The sequence below is a fragment of the Notolepis coatsorum genome (assembly GCF_963971535.1).
Source record: "Notolepis coatsorum genome assembly, chromosome: 16".
NCBI classification, from domain to species: domain Eukaryota; kingdom Metazoa; phylum Chordata; class Actinopteri; order Aulopiformes; family Paralepididae; genus Notolepis; species Notolepis coatsorum.
This window is the reverse complement of record NC_140180.1, coordinates 19,817,177-19,841,118: the sequence shown is the minus strand read 5'-3', so window position 1 is coordinate 19,841,118 and position 23,942 is coordinate 19,817,177. Positions and strand designations below refer to the sequence as shown.

General features: G+C 42.6%; 1 protein-coding gene across 1 annotated transcript in view; it reads right to left on the bottom strand.

The window, feature by feature from the left end:
• Window positions 1-1,544: 1,544 nt before the first annotated feature.
• Window positions 1,545-23,942, bottom strand: part of prps1b (phosphoribosyl pyrophosphate synthetase 1B) — a 35,026-nt gene continuing 12,628 nt past the window's right edge. The window contains exons 2-7 of the mRNA XM_084331652.1: window positions 22,089-22,272; window positions 21,613-21,711; window positions 17,110-17,234; window positions 14,403-14,576; window positions 11,250-11,409; window positions 1,545-3,006 (exon numbers count right to left, since the gene is read on the bottom strand). Of these exons, the coding sequence (XP_084187778.1) occupies window positions 2,914-3,006; window positions 11,250-11,409; window positions 14,403-14,576; window positions 17,110-17,234; window positions 21,613-21,711; window positions 22,089-22,272 (835 nt within the window). The 3' untranslated portion in view covers window positions 1,545-2,913. The remainder of the gene's footprint in view (window positions 3,007-11,249; window positions 11,410-14,402; window positions 14,577-17,109; window positions 17,235-21,612; window positions 21,712-22,088; window positions 22,273-23,942) is intronic.

Below are 23,942 nucleotides of genomic sequence, written 5' to 3'. Positions count from 1 at the left end.
CCTGATGAATTGAAAATGGGGGACCCTGATGTAAACAAGACGAAAGTCTTTCTCTGGTCTGCATCCCCTTAACAATTGTGTATTGAGCCGTACTGTATTGTACCCATTCTGCAATCTGTTAATAAAGTTTTCAATCAATGCTGTCCTGCCGAGTCCTGTACTAGTCCGTGGTATTTTAAATGTGATCCAGTTACTAGATCGTGTTTGATGAGAAATTCCTGACGTAGCCTACAAATAAATCCTTCTGGTTCCTTTCAAGGGAAGGAGGACAGAGGAAATCAAACTAATTTTAAATCTTTGTTCGTTTTTACAACCTGGTCACCTTTAAACGGTGCAGCCTGCAGGATATATGAACAGACCAGGGTTATTCTCGTTTTGTATTTTTAATTCACTTTTGTTTATTTCAATTAGTTTCCAGAGTGAGTTTAATTTTTTTTATCCGTAATAGTTGTTTAATTTCTTTTTTGTACTATGGAGGATATCTATAGTGATCGGGGCAATATTTGAGATGTTCATAATAGGTATTAGTGTGTAATACAAACATCACTTTATGAAGGTAAGTCATAGACATTCGAGCTACACCAATTTCTCCTCATGCTTGTACGACAAATTTAACCAAATTAAAAACTCAAATTAAAGACATTTTCTACATAATCACATGTCCAACTAAGATTTCAGGGATGTATAGAGTAGCTCTCACTATCCAGGGGATGAATGTTGAAAAGGTGCTCTGGTGACAAGTTCTGCACACATAATAATCTGTACAGCAAAGCTATGGCCACAAAACTAAAATCAAATCCTGTAGATAACAATTAAACTCACCATTCAGCAGCTAGAAGGACGTTATCTGGTGTTGGTACTTGAGTGGAGAGGATCTTTAAAAATATGTAATGTCGTCAAACAGCAACCTCTAGGCAAAAGAGCCCCACTTGCCTGGCATTGCACCTTGTATAAATATTTAGTTTTTGGTTTTGGTTAGTTATAGTGTGAATTCCTCCAGAGCTCACAGAGCCGGCAGGTGTGGCCAGCAGTATCCCCAACACACACATCAGACCAAAACTCAAATGTAAACAAAGTGCAATACCAAGCAGGGCTCTTTCACCTAGAGGTTGCGGTTTGGCAGTGGTTTGAGGAATGGAGAAAAAAAAATCAACAATCGAGGGAATGTAAATCCTCACACCCTTCATAAAAGATGGAACCAAATCCCACCAAACTTTGAGCGGTAGCCATTTCTCATCCAGGCATCTTTTTAACCCCCCGCCCCCCAGGGAAGACGCGAAGAAAGCTGATCGACTGTCTTAGTGGATAGATGGCTATATGCAGAAAACACTTTATAACAACAATCTTATATAATAAAAACAAGCGGTAAAATATATATTGGTATATTTCTGGAACATTTGTAACATTTCCTGATATGGAGAATTTATGAAAGCCCCCCCCCGATTATAAACTAAAATGCACATTTCAAAATAAAATCCCATGATATTCCACCTAATTCCCCCAAGCAAGGGGAGGCCAAAACACATTCCAGAATTCAAAGCACATGACATTTTCACAATCTTTATTAAGAACACATTCTGCAATCAGATATTTGGCGCATTCACCCTACTGGAAAAAGTAAATACAGACGGTCAGTCAGATTTGGAAAATGTAAATAATATGACATCGTTCTTCCAGACGTTTATACAAATGTAAAGACCAAAATCAAAAATAGCAGGTGAACTATTCTTTTTATTTTTTCTTATTTTATTTATTTTTTTTAAAAAGGAAGCTCCAGCCCGCAGAGACCCCACGCTAAAACCCAACAGCTTCTAAAAAGAAATACAACTTCAACCGAGAACCTCGAAAAGCAAACCCCCTGTTCACTGGGCAACCGCACTCAACGAGGGCGCCTCAAGAGTCTAAAGAATAGTCTTCCCAAACCTCCTCGTCTGTAGCTTGATATGTCTCAGGCAAGTGAAAGCTCTCTTCCGGTAAACCCCCACCATGCTTCTTTCAGTCACGACACCTTCCATTTTGAAAACGGTAGGTCTGTGCAGATGAGGAGGGGGAAGCAGTGTTGCCAGATGGGGGGGGGGATCTAAAATTATCGTCCGGGAAGGGCTTAGAATCATTGCATTGATTAGTACGGATATCGTACGGAGGGGAAATTTATCGTACAAATACGATAATTATCATACACATACGATAATTATCGTACGTCTGGCAACACTTCAGACTACTGAGGCACACGGTGGCTGAGTGGAGCGTCAGTGGCTTTGTAAACTAGAGCTCATTATTACACATTCACTTCATCGATGAGCATTGCGTTCTTTCACACCACACATGATGCAGAGAGAACTTTCGTGATACTGAAATCTGGACACGCTCGCTCTTTCGTAAACATAATCTAATAAAAACAGTGTAACAGCTTTTCTCTAAAAGGACTAGATACCATCTCCCGACAACAGGAACGCGCCGGGAATAGCAATTTTATTTCATTTTTTTTCCTTCTTTTCATTATAGTATGACCAAAGCTCAGAATTATACCTGAAGGGGAATTAGGACAGCTCCTTTATTCACGTGTTGTGAAAGTGAGGAGGGGGCGGAGCTTCACAGGGAATGAAGACTTATTCATCCATACACAATAAATAAGCTGGCCTGAATTGGTAGCTTCAAGTTGATTGCTTTGGTGCCCTGCCCCCCCCTCACCCTGGATTTTAAAGGTTAATATTCAGGCGGGAAAGAGGACTCGAGTGACTTGGGTCAATATTAGTAACAGACACGACTGTTTTAAAGTCATGATTCCATGGTTAGTTAGCAGCAGAACTTTTCTAATGGTGGTGTTGAGGGCGAGGGGGGGTGGAGGAAATCCCTCCGCTCTTCTGATTTGGTGTTAACTGCAGGTGGCTGGTGGCAGGAGGACACTGGGTGTTACAAGGGGACGTGGCTGAAGAGATAGGAGACAGACTCGCCGTTGTGAGTCCTGCGGATGGCCTCCGCCAGGATCATGGAGATGTCGATGACCTGGAGAAACGAGCAGAGGAAACAATTACATTTCAGTTGCAATAGACCACCACGACACTTAACCGGTATTCAACCCCAAATCGATCGGAACTTCCATGCGCAGATTGCCCACAGAGTCTCTCTGGATTGTCCAGAGCTCTAGGTTTATCAATCTGCGCGCATGCAGAGTTTGGTGAGTAGGTCTGAAAAAGTGACTATAGCTCGGCAGAGAAAGTGCCGATGGACTTGGGATTGGTCTCTCCGTATTCACGAGACTCAGGCGTATAAAAGCCTATTGGATCAAGTCTCCCGCACCCCCCACAGCCGTAGCTACAACCACTTAATGTCAAGGCTCTCATCCACATTTATTCATTCAAGTGACCCACTGTCACCTCCATTCATATGTAAATACATGCAATGTAACTCACTGTGCCTTGTATATATATATATATTTATCTATTTTTACCTTATTTTCTAGCACTCGCTTGTATTTAAATATGTTTAAGTTAAGTATTGTGTGATTTTGTGTGAAGGGCGGACTAGCAAAGTAAGATTTTCATTGTATGGCAAACTGTCTGCTGAAGCTTCGAATAAAAAAAAAAATTACCATATCAAACCCTGCCCTCTTTTCTCGATTCTCAGATAGACAGTGACGGCTGCGATTGGAGGTTCAGGAAAAGAGGGCGGGGATCGAGATGGGTCAATTAGGGCTGGGCAAGGTATAGATATGCATAATAATATGTTGTCCCCCTTCAATGTGTGTGCAAAATAAACTCTGCATTGTTTTTTGGTGAAGTGCCCCTTTAAGTTGTATCGTGGGAATTGTGATACGCAATTTAGTTTTGTCTATCAAATTCAATTAAATTCAATTATTTCTGGAATATATGAGCATGTTAGGCCCAACTGTAAATGACGGTTTCAGTATGAGACTGTATCGCGTTACCATGTAATCCAATTAGGGCCGTCAACAAATATTCTATATTCAAATTATTAATCAAAATTGTAAAAAAAAAAAAAAAAAAAAAAAATTGCTGCATGATGGACAGGAGACACTTTCATTTAGCAGAGCTGAAGAAGTAGTCTACTTTTCAGTTTTGAGCACTTAGCGCTTTATTTATGTATTGCATGCATTTCTACATTTTATTTGCTATTTTGTTTATTCATCCCAGTATCTTTCTTTCTTATGTGTGGAATTCTACAAGGCATTTACATTCACATGTACATTTAGTCATTTAGCCGACGCTTTTATCCAAAGTTCTGTACGACAGGTCATCAGGAAGGATACAACTCTATCAGCTGAGTAACAATATTCATCAAAGTGTTGCGTGTTACAGTGTAGGTTAGTTTATTAGGACAAGTGCATGACAGTAAGGTTAGTTAGGGTTAGATTTTTTTTATTTTATTTTTTAAATTTTATTTCAGATAATGGTTGAAGAAGTGCGTCTTTAGTCGACGGCGAAAGATTGGATGGGATTCGGCTGTCCTAACTGGGGTGGGTAGTTCATTCCACCATTGTGGTGCAAGGACTGAGAATAGGCGTGTAGGTGGTGTATATGTGTTTGAGGATGATATCCTTCAAACAGGCAATAGTGATGATATAATTTGGGCAGTGCTGAGCTGGGTTACTTTCCTCCAGTGTATTTGTCCCCCGGCCCCACCCAATGGCCCCATGCACACACACACCGAAGTAAAAATAAAAATAAAATAAAAAATTTGATTTTTTTTTTTGATTTTTTTTTAACTTCGTTTTTTTTTTAATGTTCAAAGCTTGTGCCAAGTATTTAAGACAGCCCTATATCGAACCATATCAAACCCTGCCCTCTTTTCTCGATTCTCAGATAGACAGTGACGGCTGCGATTGGAGGTTCAGGAAAAGAGGGCGGGGATCGAGATGGGTCAATTAGGGCTGGGCAAGGTATAGATATGCATAATAATATGTTGTCCCCCTTCAATGTGTGTGCAAAATAAACTCTGCATTGTTTTTTGGTGAAGTGCCCCTTTAAGTTGTATCGTGGGAATTGTGATACGCAATTTAGTTTTGTCTATCAAATTCAATTAAATTCAATTATTTCTGGAATATATGAGCATGTTAGGCCCAACTGTAAATGACGGTTTCAGTATGAGACTGTATCGCGTTACCATGTAATCCAATTAGGGCCGTCAACAAATATTCTATATTCAAATTATTAATCAAAATTGTAAAAAAAAAAAAAAAAAAAAAAATTGCTGCATGATGGACAGGAGACACTTTCATTTAGCAGAGCTGAAGAAGTAGTCTACTTTTCAGTTTTGAGCACTTAGCGCTTTATTGTAAATCATCCCTCAGGGTAAAACTTTATATCGATTCAATTGATATTGAATAATGAATAGAGATAAAGCATCATGCAGGTCCCCAATGGTTTCATTACCATTTCCCGTTTCATGCCAAGGAAAAGATATTGTTCAGTATTTATCACAGCTTGCTCGGAGGCGCGTTGCTGCGTATGAATGTCCATTCTATATGCCTTAAACTTTCATTTATTTGATCTCGCTCCGAGAGACGGCCCCTTCTCAATCTAGCACCAATTACTCCTCACTCACTGAGAGAGAGGTATGTTGATCGTAAAAGGTAATTTATTTTGTTTACATAATGCGTAATAACAGGTATTCGAATGGCTCAAACCTATGCGTTTTATTTTTTTGAAGGAATAGTCGAATGTCATTTTAGGCCAATTTTGATAGCCCTAAATCCAATATGATGAATAATGAGTGGATTATCCAAAAAGTGATTTTCCATACTTGTATAACATATATTGTTATTGAAAAAGCTCCTCTTGAATATCGTGATATTGATCCTGTTCCATATCGCCCAGCCATACTTAACAGGCAGGCAGAAAAGTGGATTTTCTTTTACTTGAACTTGAGGGGTTTTAGGTTGTGAGTTCCAAAAATGTTTACTTAGTTATTTCAAGTTTAAAGCTCAATATATCAAAACGTGGCACTTTACAGTGAACAGGAGGTCTATTTGCATTACAAACAATAGATTGTTTTTCATTTAAATGTCTGGAAGAGCTAAATTATTATTTTTCAAATTATATTTGTTACCTTTTTTGAGTTTATCTAAATGTTACAGATTGTGTTAAATGGGCATATTATGATATCGTCTCATATCGATCGCAGGCACCTGCATCATATCGTATCGTGGCAGACTTTGTGATATCGGCAAATATCGTATTGTTGCCCAAATAATCGATATCGTATCTTGATGAAAGTGGCCATCCCTATTAGAGTACATACATCAAACACCAAATCCCATAATTCCTTACACGTAACGTGTCTAGCTGTGTGATGTCAACTTGTCAGCATGAAAATGACAGCACCAGGATAGCTTAGCACAATAGATTAACAGACGGTGTCGCTTTTGGGATTTGGCACAAACCCATTTATTATTTACAAAAATATACAATAAGGACTATGGCCATACGATGCCTGGTCATACGGCATTATTCAATATACACAACTATATTAAAACAACTACTAGCCGGGGCGGTTAGGTGGCCGAGCGGAGATTGCGTTCGTCACCAGCCCCGGAGCTGAGCTGGATTTGCCTGTTCGAATCCAGCTCACAGCTCCGGGGTTGTCACCAGCTTGGCTGGCCGTCTGCACTGATACAATTGGCTGTATCAGAGGGTGGGAGAAGCTGGCGGGGTGGGTCCGGGTCGTTGTAAACAGCGACTCCTACAGTTCGGTCGGGGCGCCTGCTAAGCGCGGATTGGACGTGAGGGGGATAGTGTGGTCCTCCCACACGCTACGCCCTCTCAATGAGAATCCGCGCTGCCAGGTGAAAAGAAGCGGTGATTGGCTGGACGTGTGTCGGAGGAAGCACGTGGTAGCCTCCACTCTCCCAGATGATCTGACTGTGGGGGGTAAGTGCGCAGCGACCAGGAAGGGACTGGGAATTGGCATACGACTAACATTGGGATGGGAGAAAATCGGAGGAAAATGGAGGAAAAAAAAAAAAAAAAAAAAAAAAAAAAAAAAAAAAAACTACTAGCCACATCGTTACTAGAGAAACTACTATAACAAGTTGACGCTGCTATCGGACGTCAGGCGGAGCAGGAAGTGAAGAAGTCACTGGCTCAGGTTAAATCAAATTAAGCCTGTAGCAGGCGGCTGAGTGGCGCAGTGTGCAAGGCGCTCGCCACTAACGCAGGAGATGCTGGTATCGAGCCCAGCTCTCGGTGTTGCTACCGGCTTGGCCGGTCGTCATACTAACACAATTGGCAGTGTTAGGGGTGGGAAAGCCGGTGGCGGTGGGTTTGATTTGCATCAAAATTGGACGTTGTGGACAGCGACTCCTACAGGTCGGTTGGTGCGCCTGTACAGCAGAATCAGGAAGTATCGGGGGCAGCGTGAGCCTCCCACGCGCTACTCCTCGCCACAGAGATCGCGCTGTTCAGGTGAAAAGATGAGACAGCTGCCTCCTCGTGTACCGGAGGGGACACGTGATGCAATGCTTGGTCCTCACTGCAGCCGACCAGTGGGAGGCATAGTCTAGCAACGTTCAAGACAGGGGAGGGGAGAATTGGCGAGGCGAAATTGGGATGGGAGAAAAATAGAGAATAAGGAGAAAAAGTAGATAAAAAAAATGTATTAAGCCTGTAGCTACATCAGGTACAAACTAGGGCTGACCTTCGAATTTCAGACATTCGAAGCTTCGGGCCGAGATTCGATTTTAATTCGAGTAATAATAATTATTTTTTATATATTCAAATTTTCCCATTCGAATCCCATGCCCATCGAACGAAGCTTCGAAGTATTTAAGACAGCCCTAGTACAAACCATGGAGCACCACTTAGTGACCAATACAATAGGCACATTTGTATATAATATATATACAAATATAACACATTTATACTCGTGCTACAAGATTTTGGCCTGTGCTATAAAACTATCAACCTCTGTAGCACCAGTGCTATGTGCAAAAAAAGTTAACGTACAGCCCTGAATATATATATTAGTGCTGTCAATCGATAAAAATATTTAATCGCGATTAATCGCATGATTGTCCATAGTTAACTCGTGATTAATCGCAAATTAATCACATTTTTTTATCTACCTTAAACGGATCTTTTTCAAGTTCCAAGTTTTAATACTCTTATCAACATGAGTCAACAAATGCTTGCTTTATGCAGCCATTTAACACAAAAGGATGACCCTCATGCATTGCAAATTTGCATCAAATTCAGAACAGAGTGATGCACAAAATAACAATAATTTAAAACAATGAATAAAGTGTGCATGAAATAATAGGGGAAAGAAAACGTTAGGAACTTGTTACATTCACCCACACAAGGGCTGAGTAATCACACACGCCCCCCTCTCTCTCTCACACACACACTCTCCCAGCTCTCTTGCCCCTTCCTCATCTCTCTCACCCCCCTCTCTCTCTCTCTATATATCACACACACACACTTCAGAAACAAACATAGCATCAATGAGAGCATCAATAATACACCTGAGTGAAGTCTAGTAGAAAAAGTAAAATGTTTATTTTTTTCTTAAAGGTTACCGGTAATCTAAAAAAAAAAATAGTGGCGTTAATAGAATCGGGCGATACCGCGTTAATACCGCGTTAACTTTGACAGCCTTAAAGGGGAACTATTTTACTATTTCTTTCACCATTTGGGCACTTTTACACAATTCCTGTGAGTCTATGGAACACCTCTGTAATATATATATATTTTTTTTATTCATTGTTTTGTATTTCTAATCAAGTCCTCAAAAACAGCATTTTTCTACCTCAAGATCTCGAGCCGTTTTGAGCCTGGGCTCCAACCACTGTGTGCAGCTCATCTTGTACCTCGCCATTATCATGCAGCGGTGTCTTTCTGACATCACAAATCATCACATTTTCAAATGACTCAGTTCAGTGAGGGTGAATATTGTGAGAGGAGAATTGGAAGAATGCGCCAATATGAGAATTAGAGACATAGATCATATTAATATAAGTTCACATAGCTAGAAAACAATGCTAAACACTCAAAAAGGCCATTTATAAGATAGTTCCCCTTTAATATATATACACACAGACGCACACTTCATACTTGCTCATTGTTCACTGTTCATTCTTTTTGCACATTACTGCTCAATTGCACAAACCTTTCTATTCTAATTAGTGTATATACTTGACCACATCGTGCACAATTGTACAGCCATGGCCTATTTTATCTTATTCTACTTTTTTTTTTTTGTGGTCTTTTTCCCCCTCCATTTTCCTCCGATTTTCTCCCATCCCAATGTTAGTCGTATGCCAATTCCCAGTCCCTTCCTGGTCGCTGCGCACTTACCCCCCACAGTCAGATCATCTGGGAGAGTGGAGGCTACCACGTGCTTCCTCCGACACACGTCCAGCCAATCACCGCTTCTTTTCACCCGGCAGCGCGGATTCTCATTGAGAGGGCGTAACGTGTGGGAGGACCACACTATCCCCCTCAAGTCCAATCCGCTCTTAGCAGGCGCCCCGACCGAACTGTAGGAATCGCTGTTTACAACGACCCGGACCCACCCCGCCAGCTTCTCCCACCCTCTAATACAGCCAATTGTATTAGTGCAGACGGCCAGCCAAGCTGGTGACAACCCCGGAGCTGTGAGCTGGATTCGAACAGGCGAATCCAGCTCACAGCTCCGGGGCTGGTGACGAACGCAAAATCCGCTCGGCCACCTAACCGCCCCTTTTATTTTATTCTACCGTAATCGTCTGTCTGCTACTGTTGCACCAAAAGATCAAATCAAATTCCTTGTATGTGTAAAACTACTTCGCAAAATAAAGACCTTTATTCTGATTCTGAACCGTTGCTCTCAAGGTCGCCCCCGAACCCCCCACTAAAAACAATACACAATAGCTGGCAGTTGTGGTGAAGCTTATACACTGCCAACAGTATAATCCCTTTGTAGGCAACTGGGGCTTTTCTAATGTCAATCACAATACACGCTGCACGGCCCAATCAAATCTCTTGAATCAACCAGTGGCCCGGGTACAACAAATGACAGGAGAGGAATGTCTCCAGACCCTTGAATCTGTGATTTCAGTCTGGCGTCGCTAGACTAGCGGAGACAGAGCCTTCTACAAGCCCAGCGGGAATTAAAGGGGAACTATCTTATAAATGGCCTTTTCCAGGGGTTTGCATTGTTTTCTAGCAATGTGGGGTTGTACCAACACTGTCTAGGTCTCAAATTCTATTGTTGGCGCATTCCTCCAGTTCAGATGAGACAAAATCCCCCCCCCCCCCCCCACTGAATCAAGCCATTCTGATTTGACTCGCTCGCTGACGTGAATAGGCACCGATCGGCCACCGCCCGCCCACAATCAACTGTGATACGTTTATTAGAGCAGCGAGTGGAAATAATGCGGAAGCGGTTATTTAGCAGAGACCTTCAGCTGTTCACACACACATCGTGAATCAACCAGAGAATTATATAAAACGGGTGGGAAGGTAATGGGAGGAGTCTCTCTCTTTCGCTTGTATCACAGTCAACCTGTTGCAAAATATCAGAGCGCACGCGCGTATTCCGATCCATGCAATAATATTCACGGGGGTATATATTGTCATTTGAAACAAGTTACCAATGCATTGTCCCATGGGATTATGCCCCCCCGTGGCGAAATTAATTAGTCCCTCTCCATCTCCCCCAAAAGGTATCTGCCAGTGCAGACTGTGGGTGACTGTCACTCAAAGCGCATTGCGAGTATGGGCGGAGCCCAGCCAAAAACAGCTTGGAATCTTGAAGGGCAGACACTGCTGCTCTACAGTACTCGATTAGAAATACAAAACAATGATTTTTTTTTAACCTTACAGATGTGTTCCATAGACTCACAGGAATTGTGTAAAATTGCCCAAATAGTGAAAGAAATAGTAAGATAGTTCCCCTTTAACTCCAGAGTAAACACGGATTAAGGCTGCTTTTCTTTTTCTTCTGGAAAGGCAGCCTTGCTTCTTCATTCCCCCAGTGTGTCAAAAGTAGAATATCGTTCTACCGAGCGCATGCAGCACAAGCAGCCAATCAAAGTAGCCCGTGTCTCTCCCGCTCTCTCCCTCCCTCCCGTGCTCTCTCTTCCCTGCTCAGAGGAGGCACTTGCCTTTGTGACGCGCCTCGCTGCTTTCACATGCCAGCAGAATGCATTGTGTGAGCGCGGCCTTGTGTGTGTGTGTGAATGATCCCACAGGGTGACCTCTGAACCCTGCGGTGACCTCTGAACCCTGCGGTGACCTCTGAACCCTGACCTGTATCTTGGGGCAGTGCTTCATCTTCTCCTCCTGAGGGATCGTGTTGGTGACCACCACGGCCTCAAAGCAGGCGTTGTTGATACGCGAGATGGCCGGGCCGGAGAAGATGCCGTGGGTCAAGATGGCGTACACCTTGGTGGCGCCGGCAGAGACTAGTCTGGGGGGGAAGGGAGGATTTAATTAAATCTTTATTTTGAACATGTGAAATCTTTATTACATACTGTACATATTTTGAAAAAATTAATGAAAAGCAACAACAAACCAAAATAGTTCAAACAAAAACAATATTAACTTTGCATGTCTGAAAAGGAGTAGGAAGAAGTATACATTTTATTTTACACTTTAATCCTACCCCTCACTCAGCGATTGTGAATAATATACCGGTACATCATTCTAAGTCTATCCACATAAATGCAATATTCTAGATAGATCTAAATATATGTACCCCCACAATAATAAAATAAATAAACCTTTTAAAAACTGGTTCATGTTTGTACCTGGTGAGAATCAGGTCCGTAGGCCTATAGCCCTTTTAAAACCGGTTCATGTTTGGGCATTTTGCTTTGGCTCCACATTCAGACTGTTCCAGTTTCACTCCACAGATTGAAATACAAAAACTCTTCATCGTTGTACAAACACAAAGAGCTTGTACATTTTCAAATGATAACTTTCCTTTCTCTACGTTTGCGTCATACATGATTTATGCCGTTTGAAATTCCACAAGATCAGTGAATTTTGAAATGTTTTTGACTTTAAGAATAATAAATTAGTATGATCTCGATATCTGGCATTATATCCTTAGGCTGTGATCACATTGGACGCCCACTTCTCAAACGCGAGGCACGGTGCTGTACATAAGAGAATCAAAATAAATTGTTTGCCTTTTACAAACATACCGTGTTCAAGCCAATCAGCACTACCAACTGAGTCACGTGACTAAGTTACCCCGGACCTGCGCAATCTGCTGCACTAAAAGAATACGACGTGGTTCTATGGAGAAACCATGACACTCGCCTGACTAAAAGTTGTTTCAAACGAAAACGGCTGGATGTCATTTAGCCAAATCAGCATGGCTGTGAGTGTGAGTCTTTCACCTTTTACATAATCTAGCTTTGGCATGGATTGATTGTTTAGATCGCTAGCATGGCTAACAAATGCAAATATATTGTAGTCTGCCCCGTTGTTCTGACCAGGATTGCGTTCCTTTCTGCCCCGGTGATGTGTGCGCACACAGAGTCCGATGTATATGGCGAACAGGTCTATATACCACTGAATACCGTTGCTACCTCAGCTAACGTTACATAAGTTACATACATTAATACTCGCAGCCCCTCCAGGTGTTGCCGTTCATATTTCGGTCGTGGTAAGACCTGGTCGTACAAACACGTTTTTGTTGAAAACTGCCAAAATGTGCTTCTCCCCCATTATCGATGAGTTTGTTTAGCTGTCGATTTGATTGGTCCGTCGACAAGAAGGTGACATGGACGTTGGTGTGCTCCGTGGCTAAAGTCGAATCCTTTTCAACCGAGAGCGGCCCGAAAAAGCACTGCTTCAAAAACAGGAGGAGTGTAGAGTTTGGCGTCTGTCGTGACGAAACTATAGAAAATAATAGAAAAAGGGAAAAAGGCATCCAATGTCCAATCACAGCCGTATTTTGGCTATTTTTCTTAGTATAAATGCAAAGAACAATGTGTTTATCAAGAAAGATCCCTCGTCATAGAGAGCTAGAGAGTGGTTTTTATTAACCACTCGAGGCTAACTGCCTAAGAAAACGGGCACAGAAAGAGGATTTCACCCATCTAATGAACACACTAGACTAGACAAATATCAAGATGTATCAGTGGACAAATTGCATGCTTTCGCAGAGGACAAGAAGCCTTCAGTCGACTCCTTCAGACATTAAGCACCCCCCCCCCCCCCACAGCCCAAATGGAATAATCCAATAGTCTGACTATTTACCGTTTAGTTTTTTTTTTAAAACTTGTTCGAGATAAATAAAAATCTAATAAAAAACAATGATTGTACTATTAGAGGTTTCTAAATCGATGACATAACCTCTTGAACCTTTTAATAAAAAGCAGTCCGAGGATGGTCGAATCGTGTTTTCTGGTGCTGCAAGGTCCCAGATGCACACAACTAGGGCTGCGCTCGACTAAAGAAACAGTCATAGGATTTTGTAAAAACGAATGTAAATTCTAGGAGTGTAACGGTACACAGAAGCTAGGGTTCGGTACGTACCTCGGTTTTGGGGTCACGGTTCGGTACAACACGAAAAAAATATTTGTAATGATTATTACATATTTATAATAATTATAAATGATTATTAAATATAATAATTTTTTATTAAATTATACTTAGTTCCACCTAGGCTTGCCGCGGTAGTCAGTCAGTGATAATGGTGTCATTCTGTGTTCAGGAATCCACTTGAGTAAATTAATTGCCTACTGCCCCCACCGGTGTATGCTTAAAGTTTCACTTCTAGAGTCGATTTAACTTCACGTGAAGCATCATCATCTAAATGTGGCAATACAAGCTTGATATTCAATGTTAAATGAATGACCTTCTGTGTTAAGACTGTTAGTAAGCCAGTGTCAAGCAAAGTAAAGATATTGAGAATACATTTGTAAAATGTGCAACCCTAGTTTCACCTGGTGGTATGAGACGTATTCGTCGTATGGCTGGATGTACCGAACCGTGACGTCCGTACCGCGGAGTCGCGGGACGAATACACGTACCGTTACATCCCACTACATTCATTTCTTGTCGCTCCACAGATGAATGAAAGGACATCTTTCAAATGTATTAAAAAACCACAGTATATATTGTGAATACGATTATGATGCCAGAGGAGATGTGCTCATAATTTACTAGCCATGACTAATGACTAGCAACTCACCCTCCCTCTCCGACATGGATTAAGCTAATTATCTTTTTTTAATGAATTTTTAGCCTAAAAGATCTTTAATTAAAAAACACTTCCATAGTGTTCCATAATCGTGAAAAACGTTTACGGTATTTCCTCCAACAATGATCGGGCCACTCAAATATAACATTGTGACCAGTAGCTAGCAGGGTGTAGGCGTTACATATTACAGGACCGGCGGCCCTCCACGCGGCTAAGGGCCAAGCTGGTTGCGGCGTGCGGCTTACTTGTCAGCAGCGTGGCAGACGGTGCCACAGGTATCAGCCATGTCATCCACCAGGATGGCGACCCGATCCGTCACATCTCCGACCAGAACCATGCGGTCGACCTCGTTGGCCTTTTTCCTCTCTTTGTGGATGAGGGCAAAGTCTACGTTCAGCCTGTCCGCTATGGAGGTCACCCTGCCGGGGGGGGGGGGGGGGAAGGAGCATACTGGTTAAAAATCACCACCACAATAAAAGGTCTAATCATTATTTCTGTCACATTATTTCTGTGAGATAAGTAGTTTAGTTTACTCAGTTTATTTGATAAAAAAAAAATATATAAAAAAAATATATATATATATCAATCAACAGTCAATACAAATTAAAAACTGTAAATATGCCAACATTAGCAGGGTTGCTAGTTTTCAGTTGTAGTCCCTGGGCTAGATGTTTAAGCCAGAAAGAAACAGAAAAATAGGACATTAAGCTAATATAAAAACAATTTAAAACATATTCTATACATTCATTCACTAGGCGTTCATGCATCTATAAAAAACAGTGACAAATCAAAGCCCCTACATGGACAAGCACTGTATAGGCAGGCATACATAATCAGGACAGTCAGGCTAGTGGGCGGGGGTTGGGCAGCTGGACTGCGACGTGACTTGCTAATGGTCACAGACCCGATTTTCTAGCAGCCATGCTTTGAAGGACCCGAGTGTATTTGTACTGTGTGATGGTATGGTGTTCCAGAACTCTGCAGCTCTTATCGAGAAGGCTGATTTACTAAATGAGCTTTTCCTCCCTGGGATGATAAAAGTAAGGCGGACACGGACACACACGCTTGAAGCCAAAGTAAATTCCCAATAGAGATATGGCAAGGTTGAGCTATGGCTCAAGGGCAAGTTTCTCGTTTGAACATTGTAGTCCTGTGTGGCTTGGAGATCTTGAGCATGGCACTAACACGGTCAGGGTTTGGGGTTCGATTCCCACTGAGGCCACCAACACTGAAAGCATGTATCCAGTCATTCCATCCTAAAGCAGTTCAAGTGGTACCAGTACTGAAGTGCAGTAGAAAGCCTCCCTCTCTCTCTCTCTCTCTCTCTCGCTCTCATACACACAGTATAAACTCCTCTACTGCCTACAATTGCCTTAAGGCTCCCAGAGTTGGGCGTACTGTGAGCGGAGCGGACCGCGTGCGGCATATCCAGTCGTTTGAGGTTTCATAGTTGAGCGTACCAACGCGTACCAATTTCATACATTTCTCGTGTCAGATTACTAATTTCCCACAATCCTTGCGCGCCGTTTACACTTTCTGTTATGGCGTCGTCCACCGATGTCAAAATAAATAATCTAGTTTATCTCCGTTTCCAAGATTTCTAAATAAAACTGGCAGTTTTACACACTTCATTTAGAAAAGCCATTCAAACTTCTCAAGTTTCTTCAGATGATGAAAAAAATACATGGTCCAAATGTATATGAATTGGAATGGATAACAATTAGCGATAGTAAAACTAAGTTTAGCGCCATCTACCTGCCAAAGTCTTACTGGACCAATCCTACCCATAGAACCATGATCCTGCCCTACTCTCTCTCTCTCTCTCTCTCTCTCGGCACAGTGTTCAGAGTAAAATGCAGATCGGTGTCACATTTAATGCAGGTCGATGTCAACCAACACACCGAGCAGCCTTTTGTGTGACACCAAGTGAGCGATGCGGACGTCCGCGCGGTTACAGAATTTTGAGCTTCGCGCGGACGTACCCTGCAGTCCTCTGCGGAGTCCGTTCCGCCTGATTCTGAGGGAGCCTTTACACTGTACTCATAACTACCTATCTTACTCTATAGTCCATGACAATAACACTGTATATACAGTACATTTATCATGAATATATATATATATATCTGCATATATACTCGTTTACATATCCACACTGTATACTTTATTTAAAAAAAATGTTATCCACTTTTTCTCCCATCCCAATTTCGTATTATCCAATTCTTCCCTCCCCTGTCTTGAACGTTGCTAGACCATGCCTCCCACTGGTCGGCTGCAGTGAGGACCAAGCCTTGCATCACGTGTCCCCTCCGGTACACGAGGAGGCAGCCTGTCGCATCTTTTCACCTGAACAGCGCAATCTCTCAGTGGCGAGGAGTAACGCGTGGGAGGCTCACGCTGGCCCGATACTTCCTGATTCTGCTGTACAGGCGCACCAACCGACCTGTAGGAGTCGCTGTCCACAACGTCCAATCCCCACCCACCGGCTTTCCCACCCTCTAAGAGTGCCAATTGTGTTAGTATAACGGCCGGCCAAGCAGGTAGCAACGCAGAGAGCTGGGCTCGATACCAGCATCTCCTGCGTTAGTGGCGAGCGCCTTGCCCACTGCGCCACTCAGCTGCCCTTGTATGCACTTTATTTCTGTATATATCCCATACCTACTCTTAGTAGTTAATACTACTGGCTAGTATGGCTTACTACCATTAGTGTATTTATACTTGTATCACTGTACAGAATAACGTACATACATTAGCTTAGCATTATTTACTAGTCTAATGCATATTGTTACACTGCCTCTTATTATGCACTTTACCATTACCCTGCACTCTGGCTAGACGCCAACTTCTTGTCATTGCACTGCACTCGTGCAACGACTTAATAAACTAGAATCCAATCTAGAAATGCAGCATTTAAACAGAATCACGTAGCAGAGCGGGGGCTGTGTGCTGACGCACCTCTTGGCTCCTCCAGCGTCGGGCGAGACGATGGTGCAGGTCTTCCATTCGGGGATGTTCTCCTTGATCCACTTTAGGACGGCGGGCTCCGCGTACAGGTTGTCCACGGGGATGTCGAAGAAGCCCTGTGAGGAGAAGACGACACACACGGTGGCATGAAGAGAGAGAAGACACACAGCATGGATATAACAGAGAGGAGACACACAGCAGCATGGATAGGACTCATCAAAATAAATAGTTTGGTTCCGGTTGCCGACCGACCCTGCAGATTTAGGTGCAACCCAATTTATTTTATGAGAAAAATATTTTTTACAATAACGTTTCATAAAAATCTTAGTCAAACCTTTAGTATTATGGATATTAAACATGCTGGCAGAGTACATGCATCCATGTTGTTGTGAACATTTAAATTAAATAAAGAAATTCCCTATCCATAGTCGCCGTGGGAAAAAATTAAATAAATTCCCTACCTAACCTACCATGGCCTTAACTGACAACCAACAGGCACCAAACTATTTATTTTGTTAGGCCTAGAACTAAAGAGAAGACACACGGCAGCATGGCTAGAACTAAAGAGAGAGAAGACCTATAGCAGCATGGATAGAACTAAAGAGAGAGAAGACCTATAGCAGCATGGATAGAACTAAAGAGAGAGAAGACCTATAGCAGCATGGATAGAACTAAAGAGAAAGAAGACCTATAGCAGCATGGATAGAACTAAAGAGAGAGAAGACCTATAGCAGCATGGATAGAACTGCAGCACCCGGCGTCAATAACCAAGACAAAGCACTCACTCTTGTGTGTTATTGCTTAATAAATACACCTTTATTTAATCTGATAAAAAAGACAACGAAATATGGGCATATATCCCAGCGATCATTATCGGGTTTCTCTTAGTCGGGATAAGAGCTCGTTATTGGGATACGGTGTTTACATGTGTCAAATCAATGTGTATTGATTAACAATATAGGGGAAGTGAATCTAGCACCGGCGTTGTGGATGTGCGCGCGTTCTGTTGCTACTCCGCTCACTGGAGAATTGACCCTTCACGGCGCATAGTGGCGAGGAGATGCAGTCGATTATTTCAGGTTCAATAACCGTTATGGAATGCGAGTCATCATGAACGTTTTCCAGGCATAATAATAATAATAATAATGCACGTTGAGTGATTCTGATCCACACATGAATTCAACTAAGTGTAAAGCTTACACAGCTTGTTGTGATTAACCGATTAGAAGGTTCCAATCGGCTGAGGGATTTACTTCAAAAACGGGACGAAATGCAAACGTCGATAATAACAGCGTGTGAAGTTTGGACACGCCCACGTCCTCGCCAACTGCCGTCACGAAAATAGCTCAGATCACCAGTGTCTGCGTTTTAAGACGTGGTCCGACACTGTTCAAGCATATCGAAGCATATCAAACATCGTATGTTACGCAACGTAGCTAGCAAGCTAACATTTGTTTAGTTAACCAGGCTGAGTGCTAGCTTAAGTTACAATGTGCTGTCAATGTCCTACAACTACCTACAAAACTATCTTTTTGTCATCGTTGACAGATGGGTGACGCTAAGGGTCAGTAACATTATTCGTCAAACAGTATCGAACTTGAGTGCTTAAGACTTGAGTGCATATAAGCATAGTAGGTAATAATATGGGCAAGATAGATTCCTAAGTAGCAGAGTGCATACTAGTAAAAGACAGTAAAGGTTAGTATTATTTTTTCTTATAAACGGCACATTTTTGTTAATTTCCACCCAAATAGACCGTGTTCTATAGCCTACAAGCCGAATAAATATCCTGCCTCATGTAATCTTTGCAAAGTCCATAGTTTTCTTTGCTCTCACAATGTTTACATCCCATCCGTGTTAAGTTTCACTTTACATTTCGGCAAAGTTGTAATGTGTCCAACCTCCTTTGATTGGCAGGCAAGTTGGCTTGTTAAGATTTAGAGAAGGATCGTATACTCTCTCACTCTGCGTTTCACGTCACCCCTGTGCTTGTGTGTGCGTGCTGGAAAAACACTAAACAAACTTTTCTCCTACTGTGCACTATAGCACCACCAACTGGAGGTCAAAAACTGAATTGGGGGTGAGGCTGGGTAGCACAGTGGACTAAGCACTCGCCTATCACCGTAGAGACTTTGGGATCGAATCCAGCTGTCAGTGGTACCTCCGGCTTGGTCAGTCGTCCCTACTAATATAATTGGCAGTGTTAGCGGGTGGGAAGCCGGTGGGGTGTGTGTCCTGGTCGTTGTAAATGGCGACTCCTACTGGTCGACCGGTCCGCCTGTTCAGCAGGGAGGGGATCTGGGGGGAAATAGCGCGAACCTCCGCACGCACACGTTACGTTCCCCCAGTGAAACTCCTCGCCGACAGGTGAAAAGAAGCGGCTGGCGACTCCACGTGTATCGGAGGAGGCATGTGGTAGTTCTACACCCTCCCCAGGCCGCCCCTGTGCCTCAAATAGATCCGCTATCAGCTCTATCTTTAATCTTTCAAAATGTTCAGTTGCTATCGCATGCAATCATCCGTGTTTCACTACACACATGAGTGCATGCCTACCAACTGTTTTTACTGCAACAGAATGGCCCTTCTAAGGTTTCTCTCCTCCACATTGCCTCTGGTCCATTTTTTCCTATTGCTAGGTTTTAGTGAGTTTTTCCTTACCTTCGCGTGGGGGTATGTCTGGGAGTGTTGCATTTATTTATTTAGAATTTATTTAAAAAATGTTGGACCTTATGGTGTTCTTGTTTTGTTCTTGACTTATTGTGATGTTTCTTCTTGACTTGTTTAGGGGCCTTTCTCACTCACCAATCGGGGTCGAATCAGCGCCCCCGGGGACGGGGGGGGGAGTGTTGTCACTCAGACGGACACACCCCTTTTGGGTGCGAAGCGGCGCTGATTCGTATTACCCCCCCCTGAACCTGGGACGCTTGAAATAGGTGGTCTCGGGTGCTGGCCAGTGGGAGCGGGGGGCGTGACACACACAACGTCGTTACTGTAATGCTTTTCATGCTTGCTTGAATTTTGGGCAGATAAAACCACACAGCAACAACTGGACAATACCCACAAAAACGATATTTATGGGCAATTTGAGAGTTCAGACCTCAACCAAAAACAAGCGTGTGGAGCCTCACAGCTCAGTGGATGAAAACATGAAGCCACGTTACAAAGCACAGCACTTCTGGCTCGCATTAGGCCTGGCAATTTATCGGTTTATTTCTATAAGACCAGTGGTGCCCATTGCCAACCAGTCGGCCGTGGTCGACCAGTAGATCTCTCCATGCAGTATAATTGCCACGAGCGATGGGATAATGTTAGCTGCTGAACAGGCTAAGCTAACTAGCGTTAGCCGTTAGCTTAGAGTTTGCCACAATGCTATACTATTATACTGGCATATTCCATTCACGTTAGCATGTACGCTAACAAAATCAGCGCCTATGAGACTAAACTCCGCTTTTGGTGTTCAATTGTGTTGATGTTAGGTTTTGTTTCATCAACAAATGAGAGGCAGAACACAGTGAATGTATCCGTTTTGTTTATTGCACGTTCTTTGCAGAAAAATAAGTGCTACAGTGGCTATACTAGACTAGTACTAGGCTAAGCTAACTAGCGTTAGCCGTTAGCTTAGCGTTAGCCCTGGGAAATGCTCAAAAGCGAACTCTACAACACCATCCATTCGTGAGAAAAGGGGGTGGGTTATATTGACAAGGCTTGACAACAGAGGTTCAAATATAACTTCATATTTATTGGTTATTTGTTTTATTTTATATCAGCATCCAGTCTCCACCGTGTCTCTTCCTGTTTACATTTTCGAGTGTGACATCATCGCCTACGGCAAGCTTACAAGATCAAAACGCAAACCGTAAACAAAACCCAGAGCGTACCAAGACTGAGTGTGTACACAAACTAGAGGGGGGAGAGAGTTCGCATCAGATCTCGGAATGGAACATAACCGAATGGGTGAGTGAGAAAGGCCCCTTAAAGAAGACGTGTCCGGCCCATGGGGACATTAACGTGTGTTGTCGGGCCTTACAAATAAATTTGATTTGATTGACTTTGTGGCTAACCATACAGAGCCAGTATGAGGAGCAGCATGGGTTGTGCTGAGAAAGGACTCCACTGATCAACAACATCATTGGTAAGCAGGCGGTGCCAGTGGCTCGGGAGGTAGAGCAGTCGTCTGGTAGGCACCTTGCATGGTCGCCTCTGCCGTCAGTGTGTGAATGTGTGAGTGAATGCGTAAAATGTGAGGAACAAATTGTAAAGCGCTTTGGATATAAGCCCTACATAAATGCACCATTTACCATTTTTATTTACCATTTAAGCAAGAAATATGGCTTAAATATTAAATAAAAATCAGAACTATCACTTTATGCTTCAATTACTTTTCCCCCAAATAAATCATTTTAAAACACTTCCTGCCACGAGTATTTAGTATTTTCATTTTGTAATAAGATACGACTGTGTTTTGGTGTCGGTGTCTTAGACGGCGCCACTCACCTGGATCTGGGAGGCGTGCAGGTCCATGGTGATGATGTGGTCGGCCCCAGACACGGACAGCATGTTGGCCACCAGCTTGGCAGAGATGGGCGCTCGGCTCTGAGGTGAAAAAGATCCCCTTTCAGTCACATGGAGCCCGTTATCAAACCATACGCTCCAAGGGCTCCATTCTAAAAATAACAACTTCCTCCGGGATTGAGTTAAAATTACACCCTCCCCGAGTTATTTTATCTCTGGGGCAGATTTATGCATTCCAGTCATGACGTTTTTTTTTTAACGATAACAATAATACAATTTGAGAATAATGGTAAAAGATTGCAGCGTTGGAAGTCCCAACTACAATCGGTCGGCGGTGCCAAACAAAAGAGAAACAGACACACTGATCAATCAAACGAAGGCCGCAGGGTGTTGATGCGGGACGGCTAATGACACAAAGGGGGGGGTAAAGTAGCTACACAGATGGCCCTCAGCCCCACCTTATCCTTCTTGTCTTGACGGGCGTAGGGGAAACAGGGGATCACAGCTGTGACCCTGGAGGCAGAGGCGATCTTACAGGCGTTGATCATGATCAACAGCTCCATCAGATTGTCATTGATCTCCCCGCAGCCGCTCTGCACGATGTAGACGTCCTCCCCGCGCACGCTCTCCCCGATCTCCACACTGCCGGGAGGAAAGAGGACAGCAGAGCAGACAAGACAAGCGCTTTAGGAAGAGCCAACGCATCGTAGCACTCGGGAGACGGTTAACCGGCAAAGGGGTTAAGGGCAATTCCAGCGTTATGGATGTTACATTCAGAGAGAACATTGGAAACTTAAAATTGACAAGGCAATAAGGCCTTGAATTGAAAGTATAATTTACACATTTTAGTTACACTTAGAGATAAAGATGAGCCTGCAGTAAGAAATGTTTTGACCTTTTGGATTTTGATAGGTGACAAAATACACAGCGTTATGGATGTTACGGAAATGGACAAGCTTTTCGGACTCACTGAACACATGATGAAAACTTTTTCAAAGAATAACATGTGTACTATCACGTAGGGAAGGGTTTGAGGTACCCAAAAAGCACATTCAGGAAAACCTGGCATTTCCTCTCAAGGAATAAATCTAGTTATGCACCGATGTGAAAATTGTGGCCGATACCGATATTAATATTGCTGTTCTGGCCGATACCGATATTTACCGATGTCGATATCTCTGTATAGAAAACACTTTATGATAATCATATAAAGAGCTATTTTCCAAAACGCATAATTCTTTTTACTTTTGTAACTTATTTTCAGAAATTACTGATATTTTGAAACTATTTAAGGCCAAAACATGTTTAAAAAAAAAAGAAGAAAAAAACGTTTTCTTTTCGTTTTTTTTATATCGGCCCTATCTTGATATCGGACCGATACCGATGTGTAAAAAAAATGGCCATATCGGCCGATATTATATCGGCGGCCGATATATCGTGCATCACTAAATGAATCACAAAAAAGTGCCGTTATGGATGTTACTAGGGCTGCAACTAATGACTAATTTGGTAGTCGACTAATATGCCGATTATTTTTTCGATTAGTCGACTAATCGAAAACCAATGTAAACAACAACAATTTTTTTTTTTTATTAATTACCTATCTTTGTGAAAGTGGCTTCTCAGCTCTGGTCCAGCTGAAGACAGAGCAGAGGAACAGATTGGACATTGAGCATGACCTCAGAGTTGCTTGTCTACCATCACCCCAGACTTTGAGACTCTTGTCAGGACCAAACAACAACATCATAACATGATGATCCCATAGCAAATTAAAATAATGACTCATGAAACATTTGAATTTGGATCTTTAAGCCACTTTAAATGAAAATGTATTTGAAGAACAATACAGCAATCACTCATAACAAGATAAATAAATTAAATAATACAAATTAAAGTGGAAGTGTACTTTAAATAACTTTTGTTTGCTGTGTGTGAGAGGAGTCCGTGTGTGTGTGTGTATGTGTGTGTGTCTTACTCTGATCGCTGTGTGAGTGAGAGGAGTGTGTGTACTGTGTAATTTGTGTGTGTGTCTTACTCTGATCGCTGTGTGAGTGAGAGGTGTGTACTGTGTAATTTGTGTATGTGTGTGTGTCTTACTCTGATCGCTGTGTGTGAGTGAGAGGAGTGTGAATGTGTGTGTGTCTTACTCTGATCGCTGTGTGTGAGAGAGAGGAGTGTGAATGTGTGTGTCTTACTCTGATCGCTGTGTGTGAGTGAGAGGAGTGTGTATGTGTGTGTGTCTTACTCAGATCGCTGTGTGTGAGTGAGAGGAGTGTGTATGTGTGTGTCTTACTCTGATCGCTGTGTGTGAG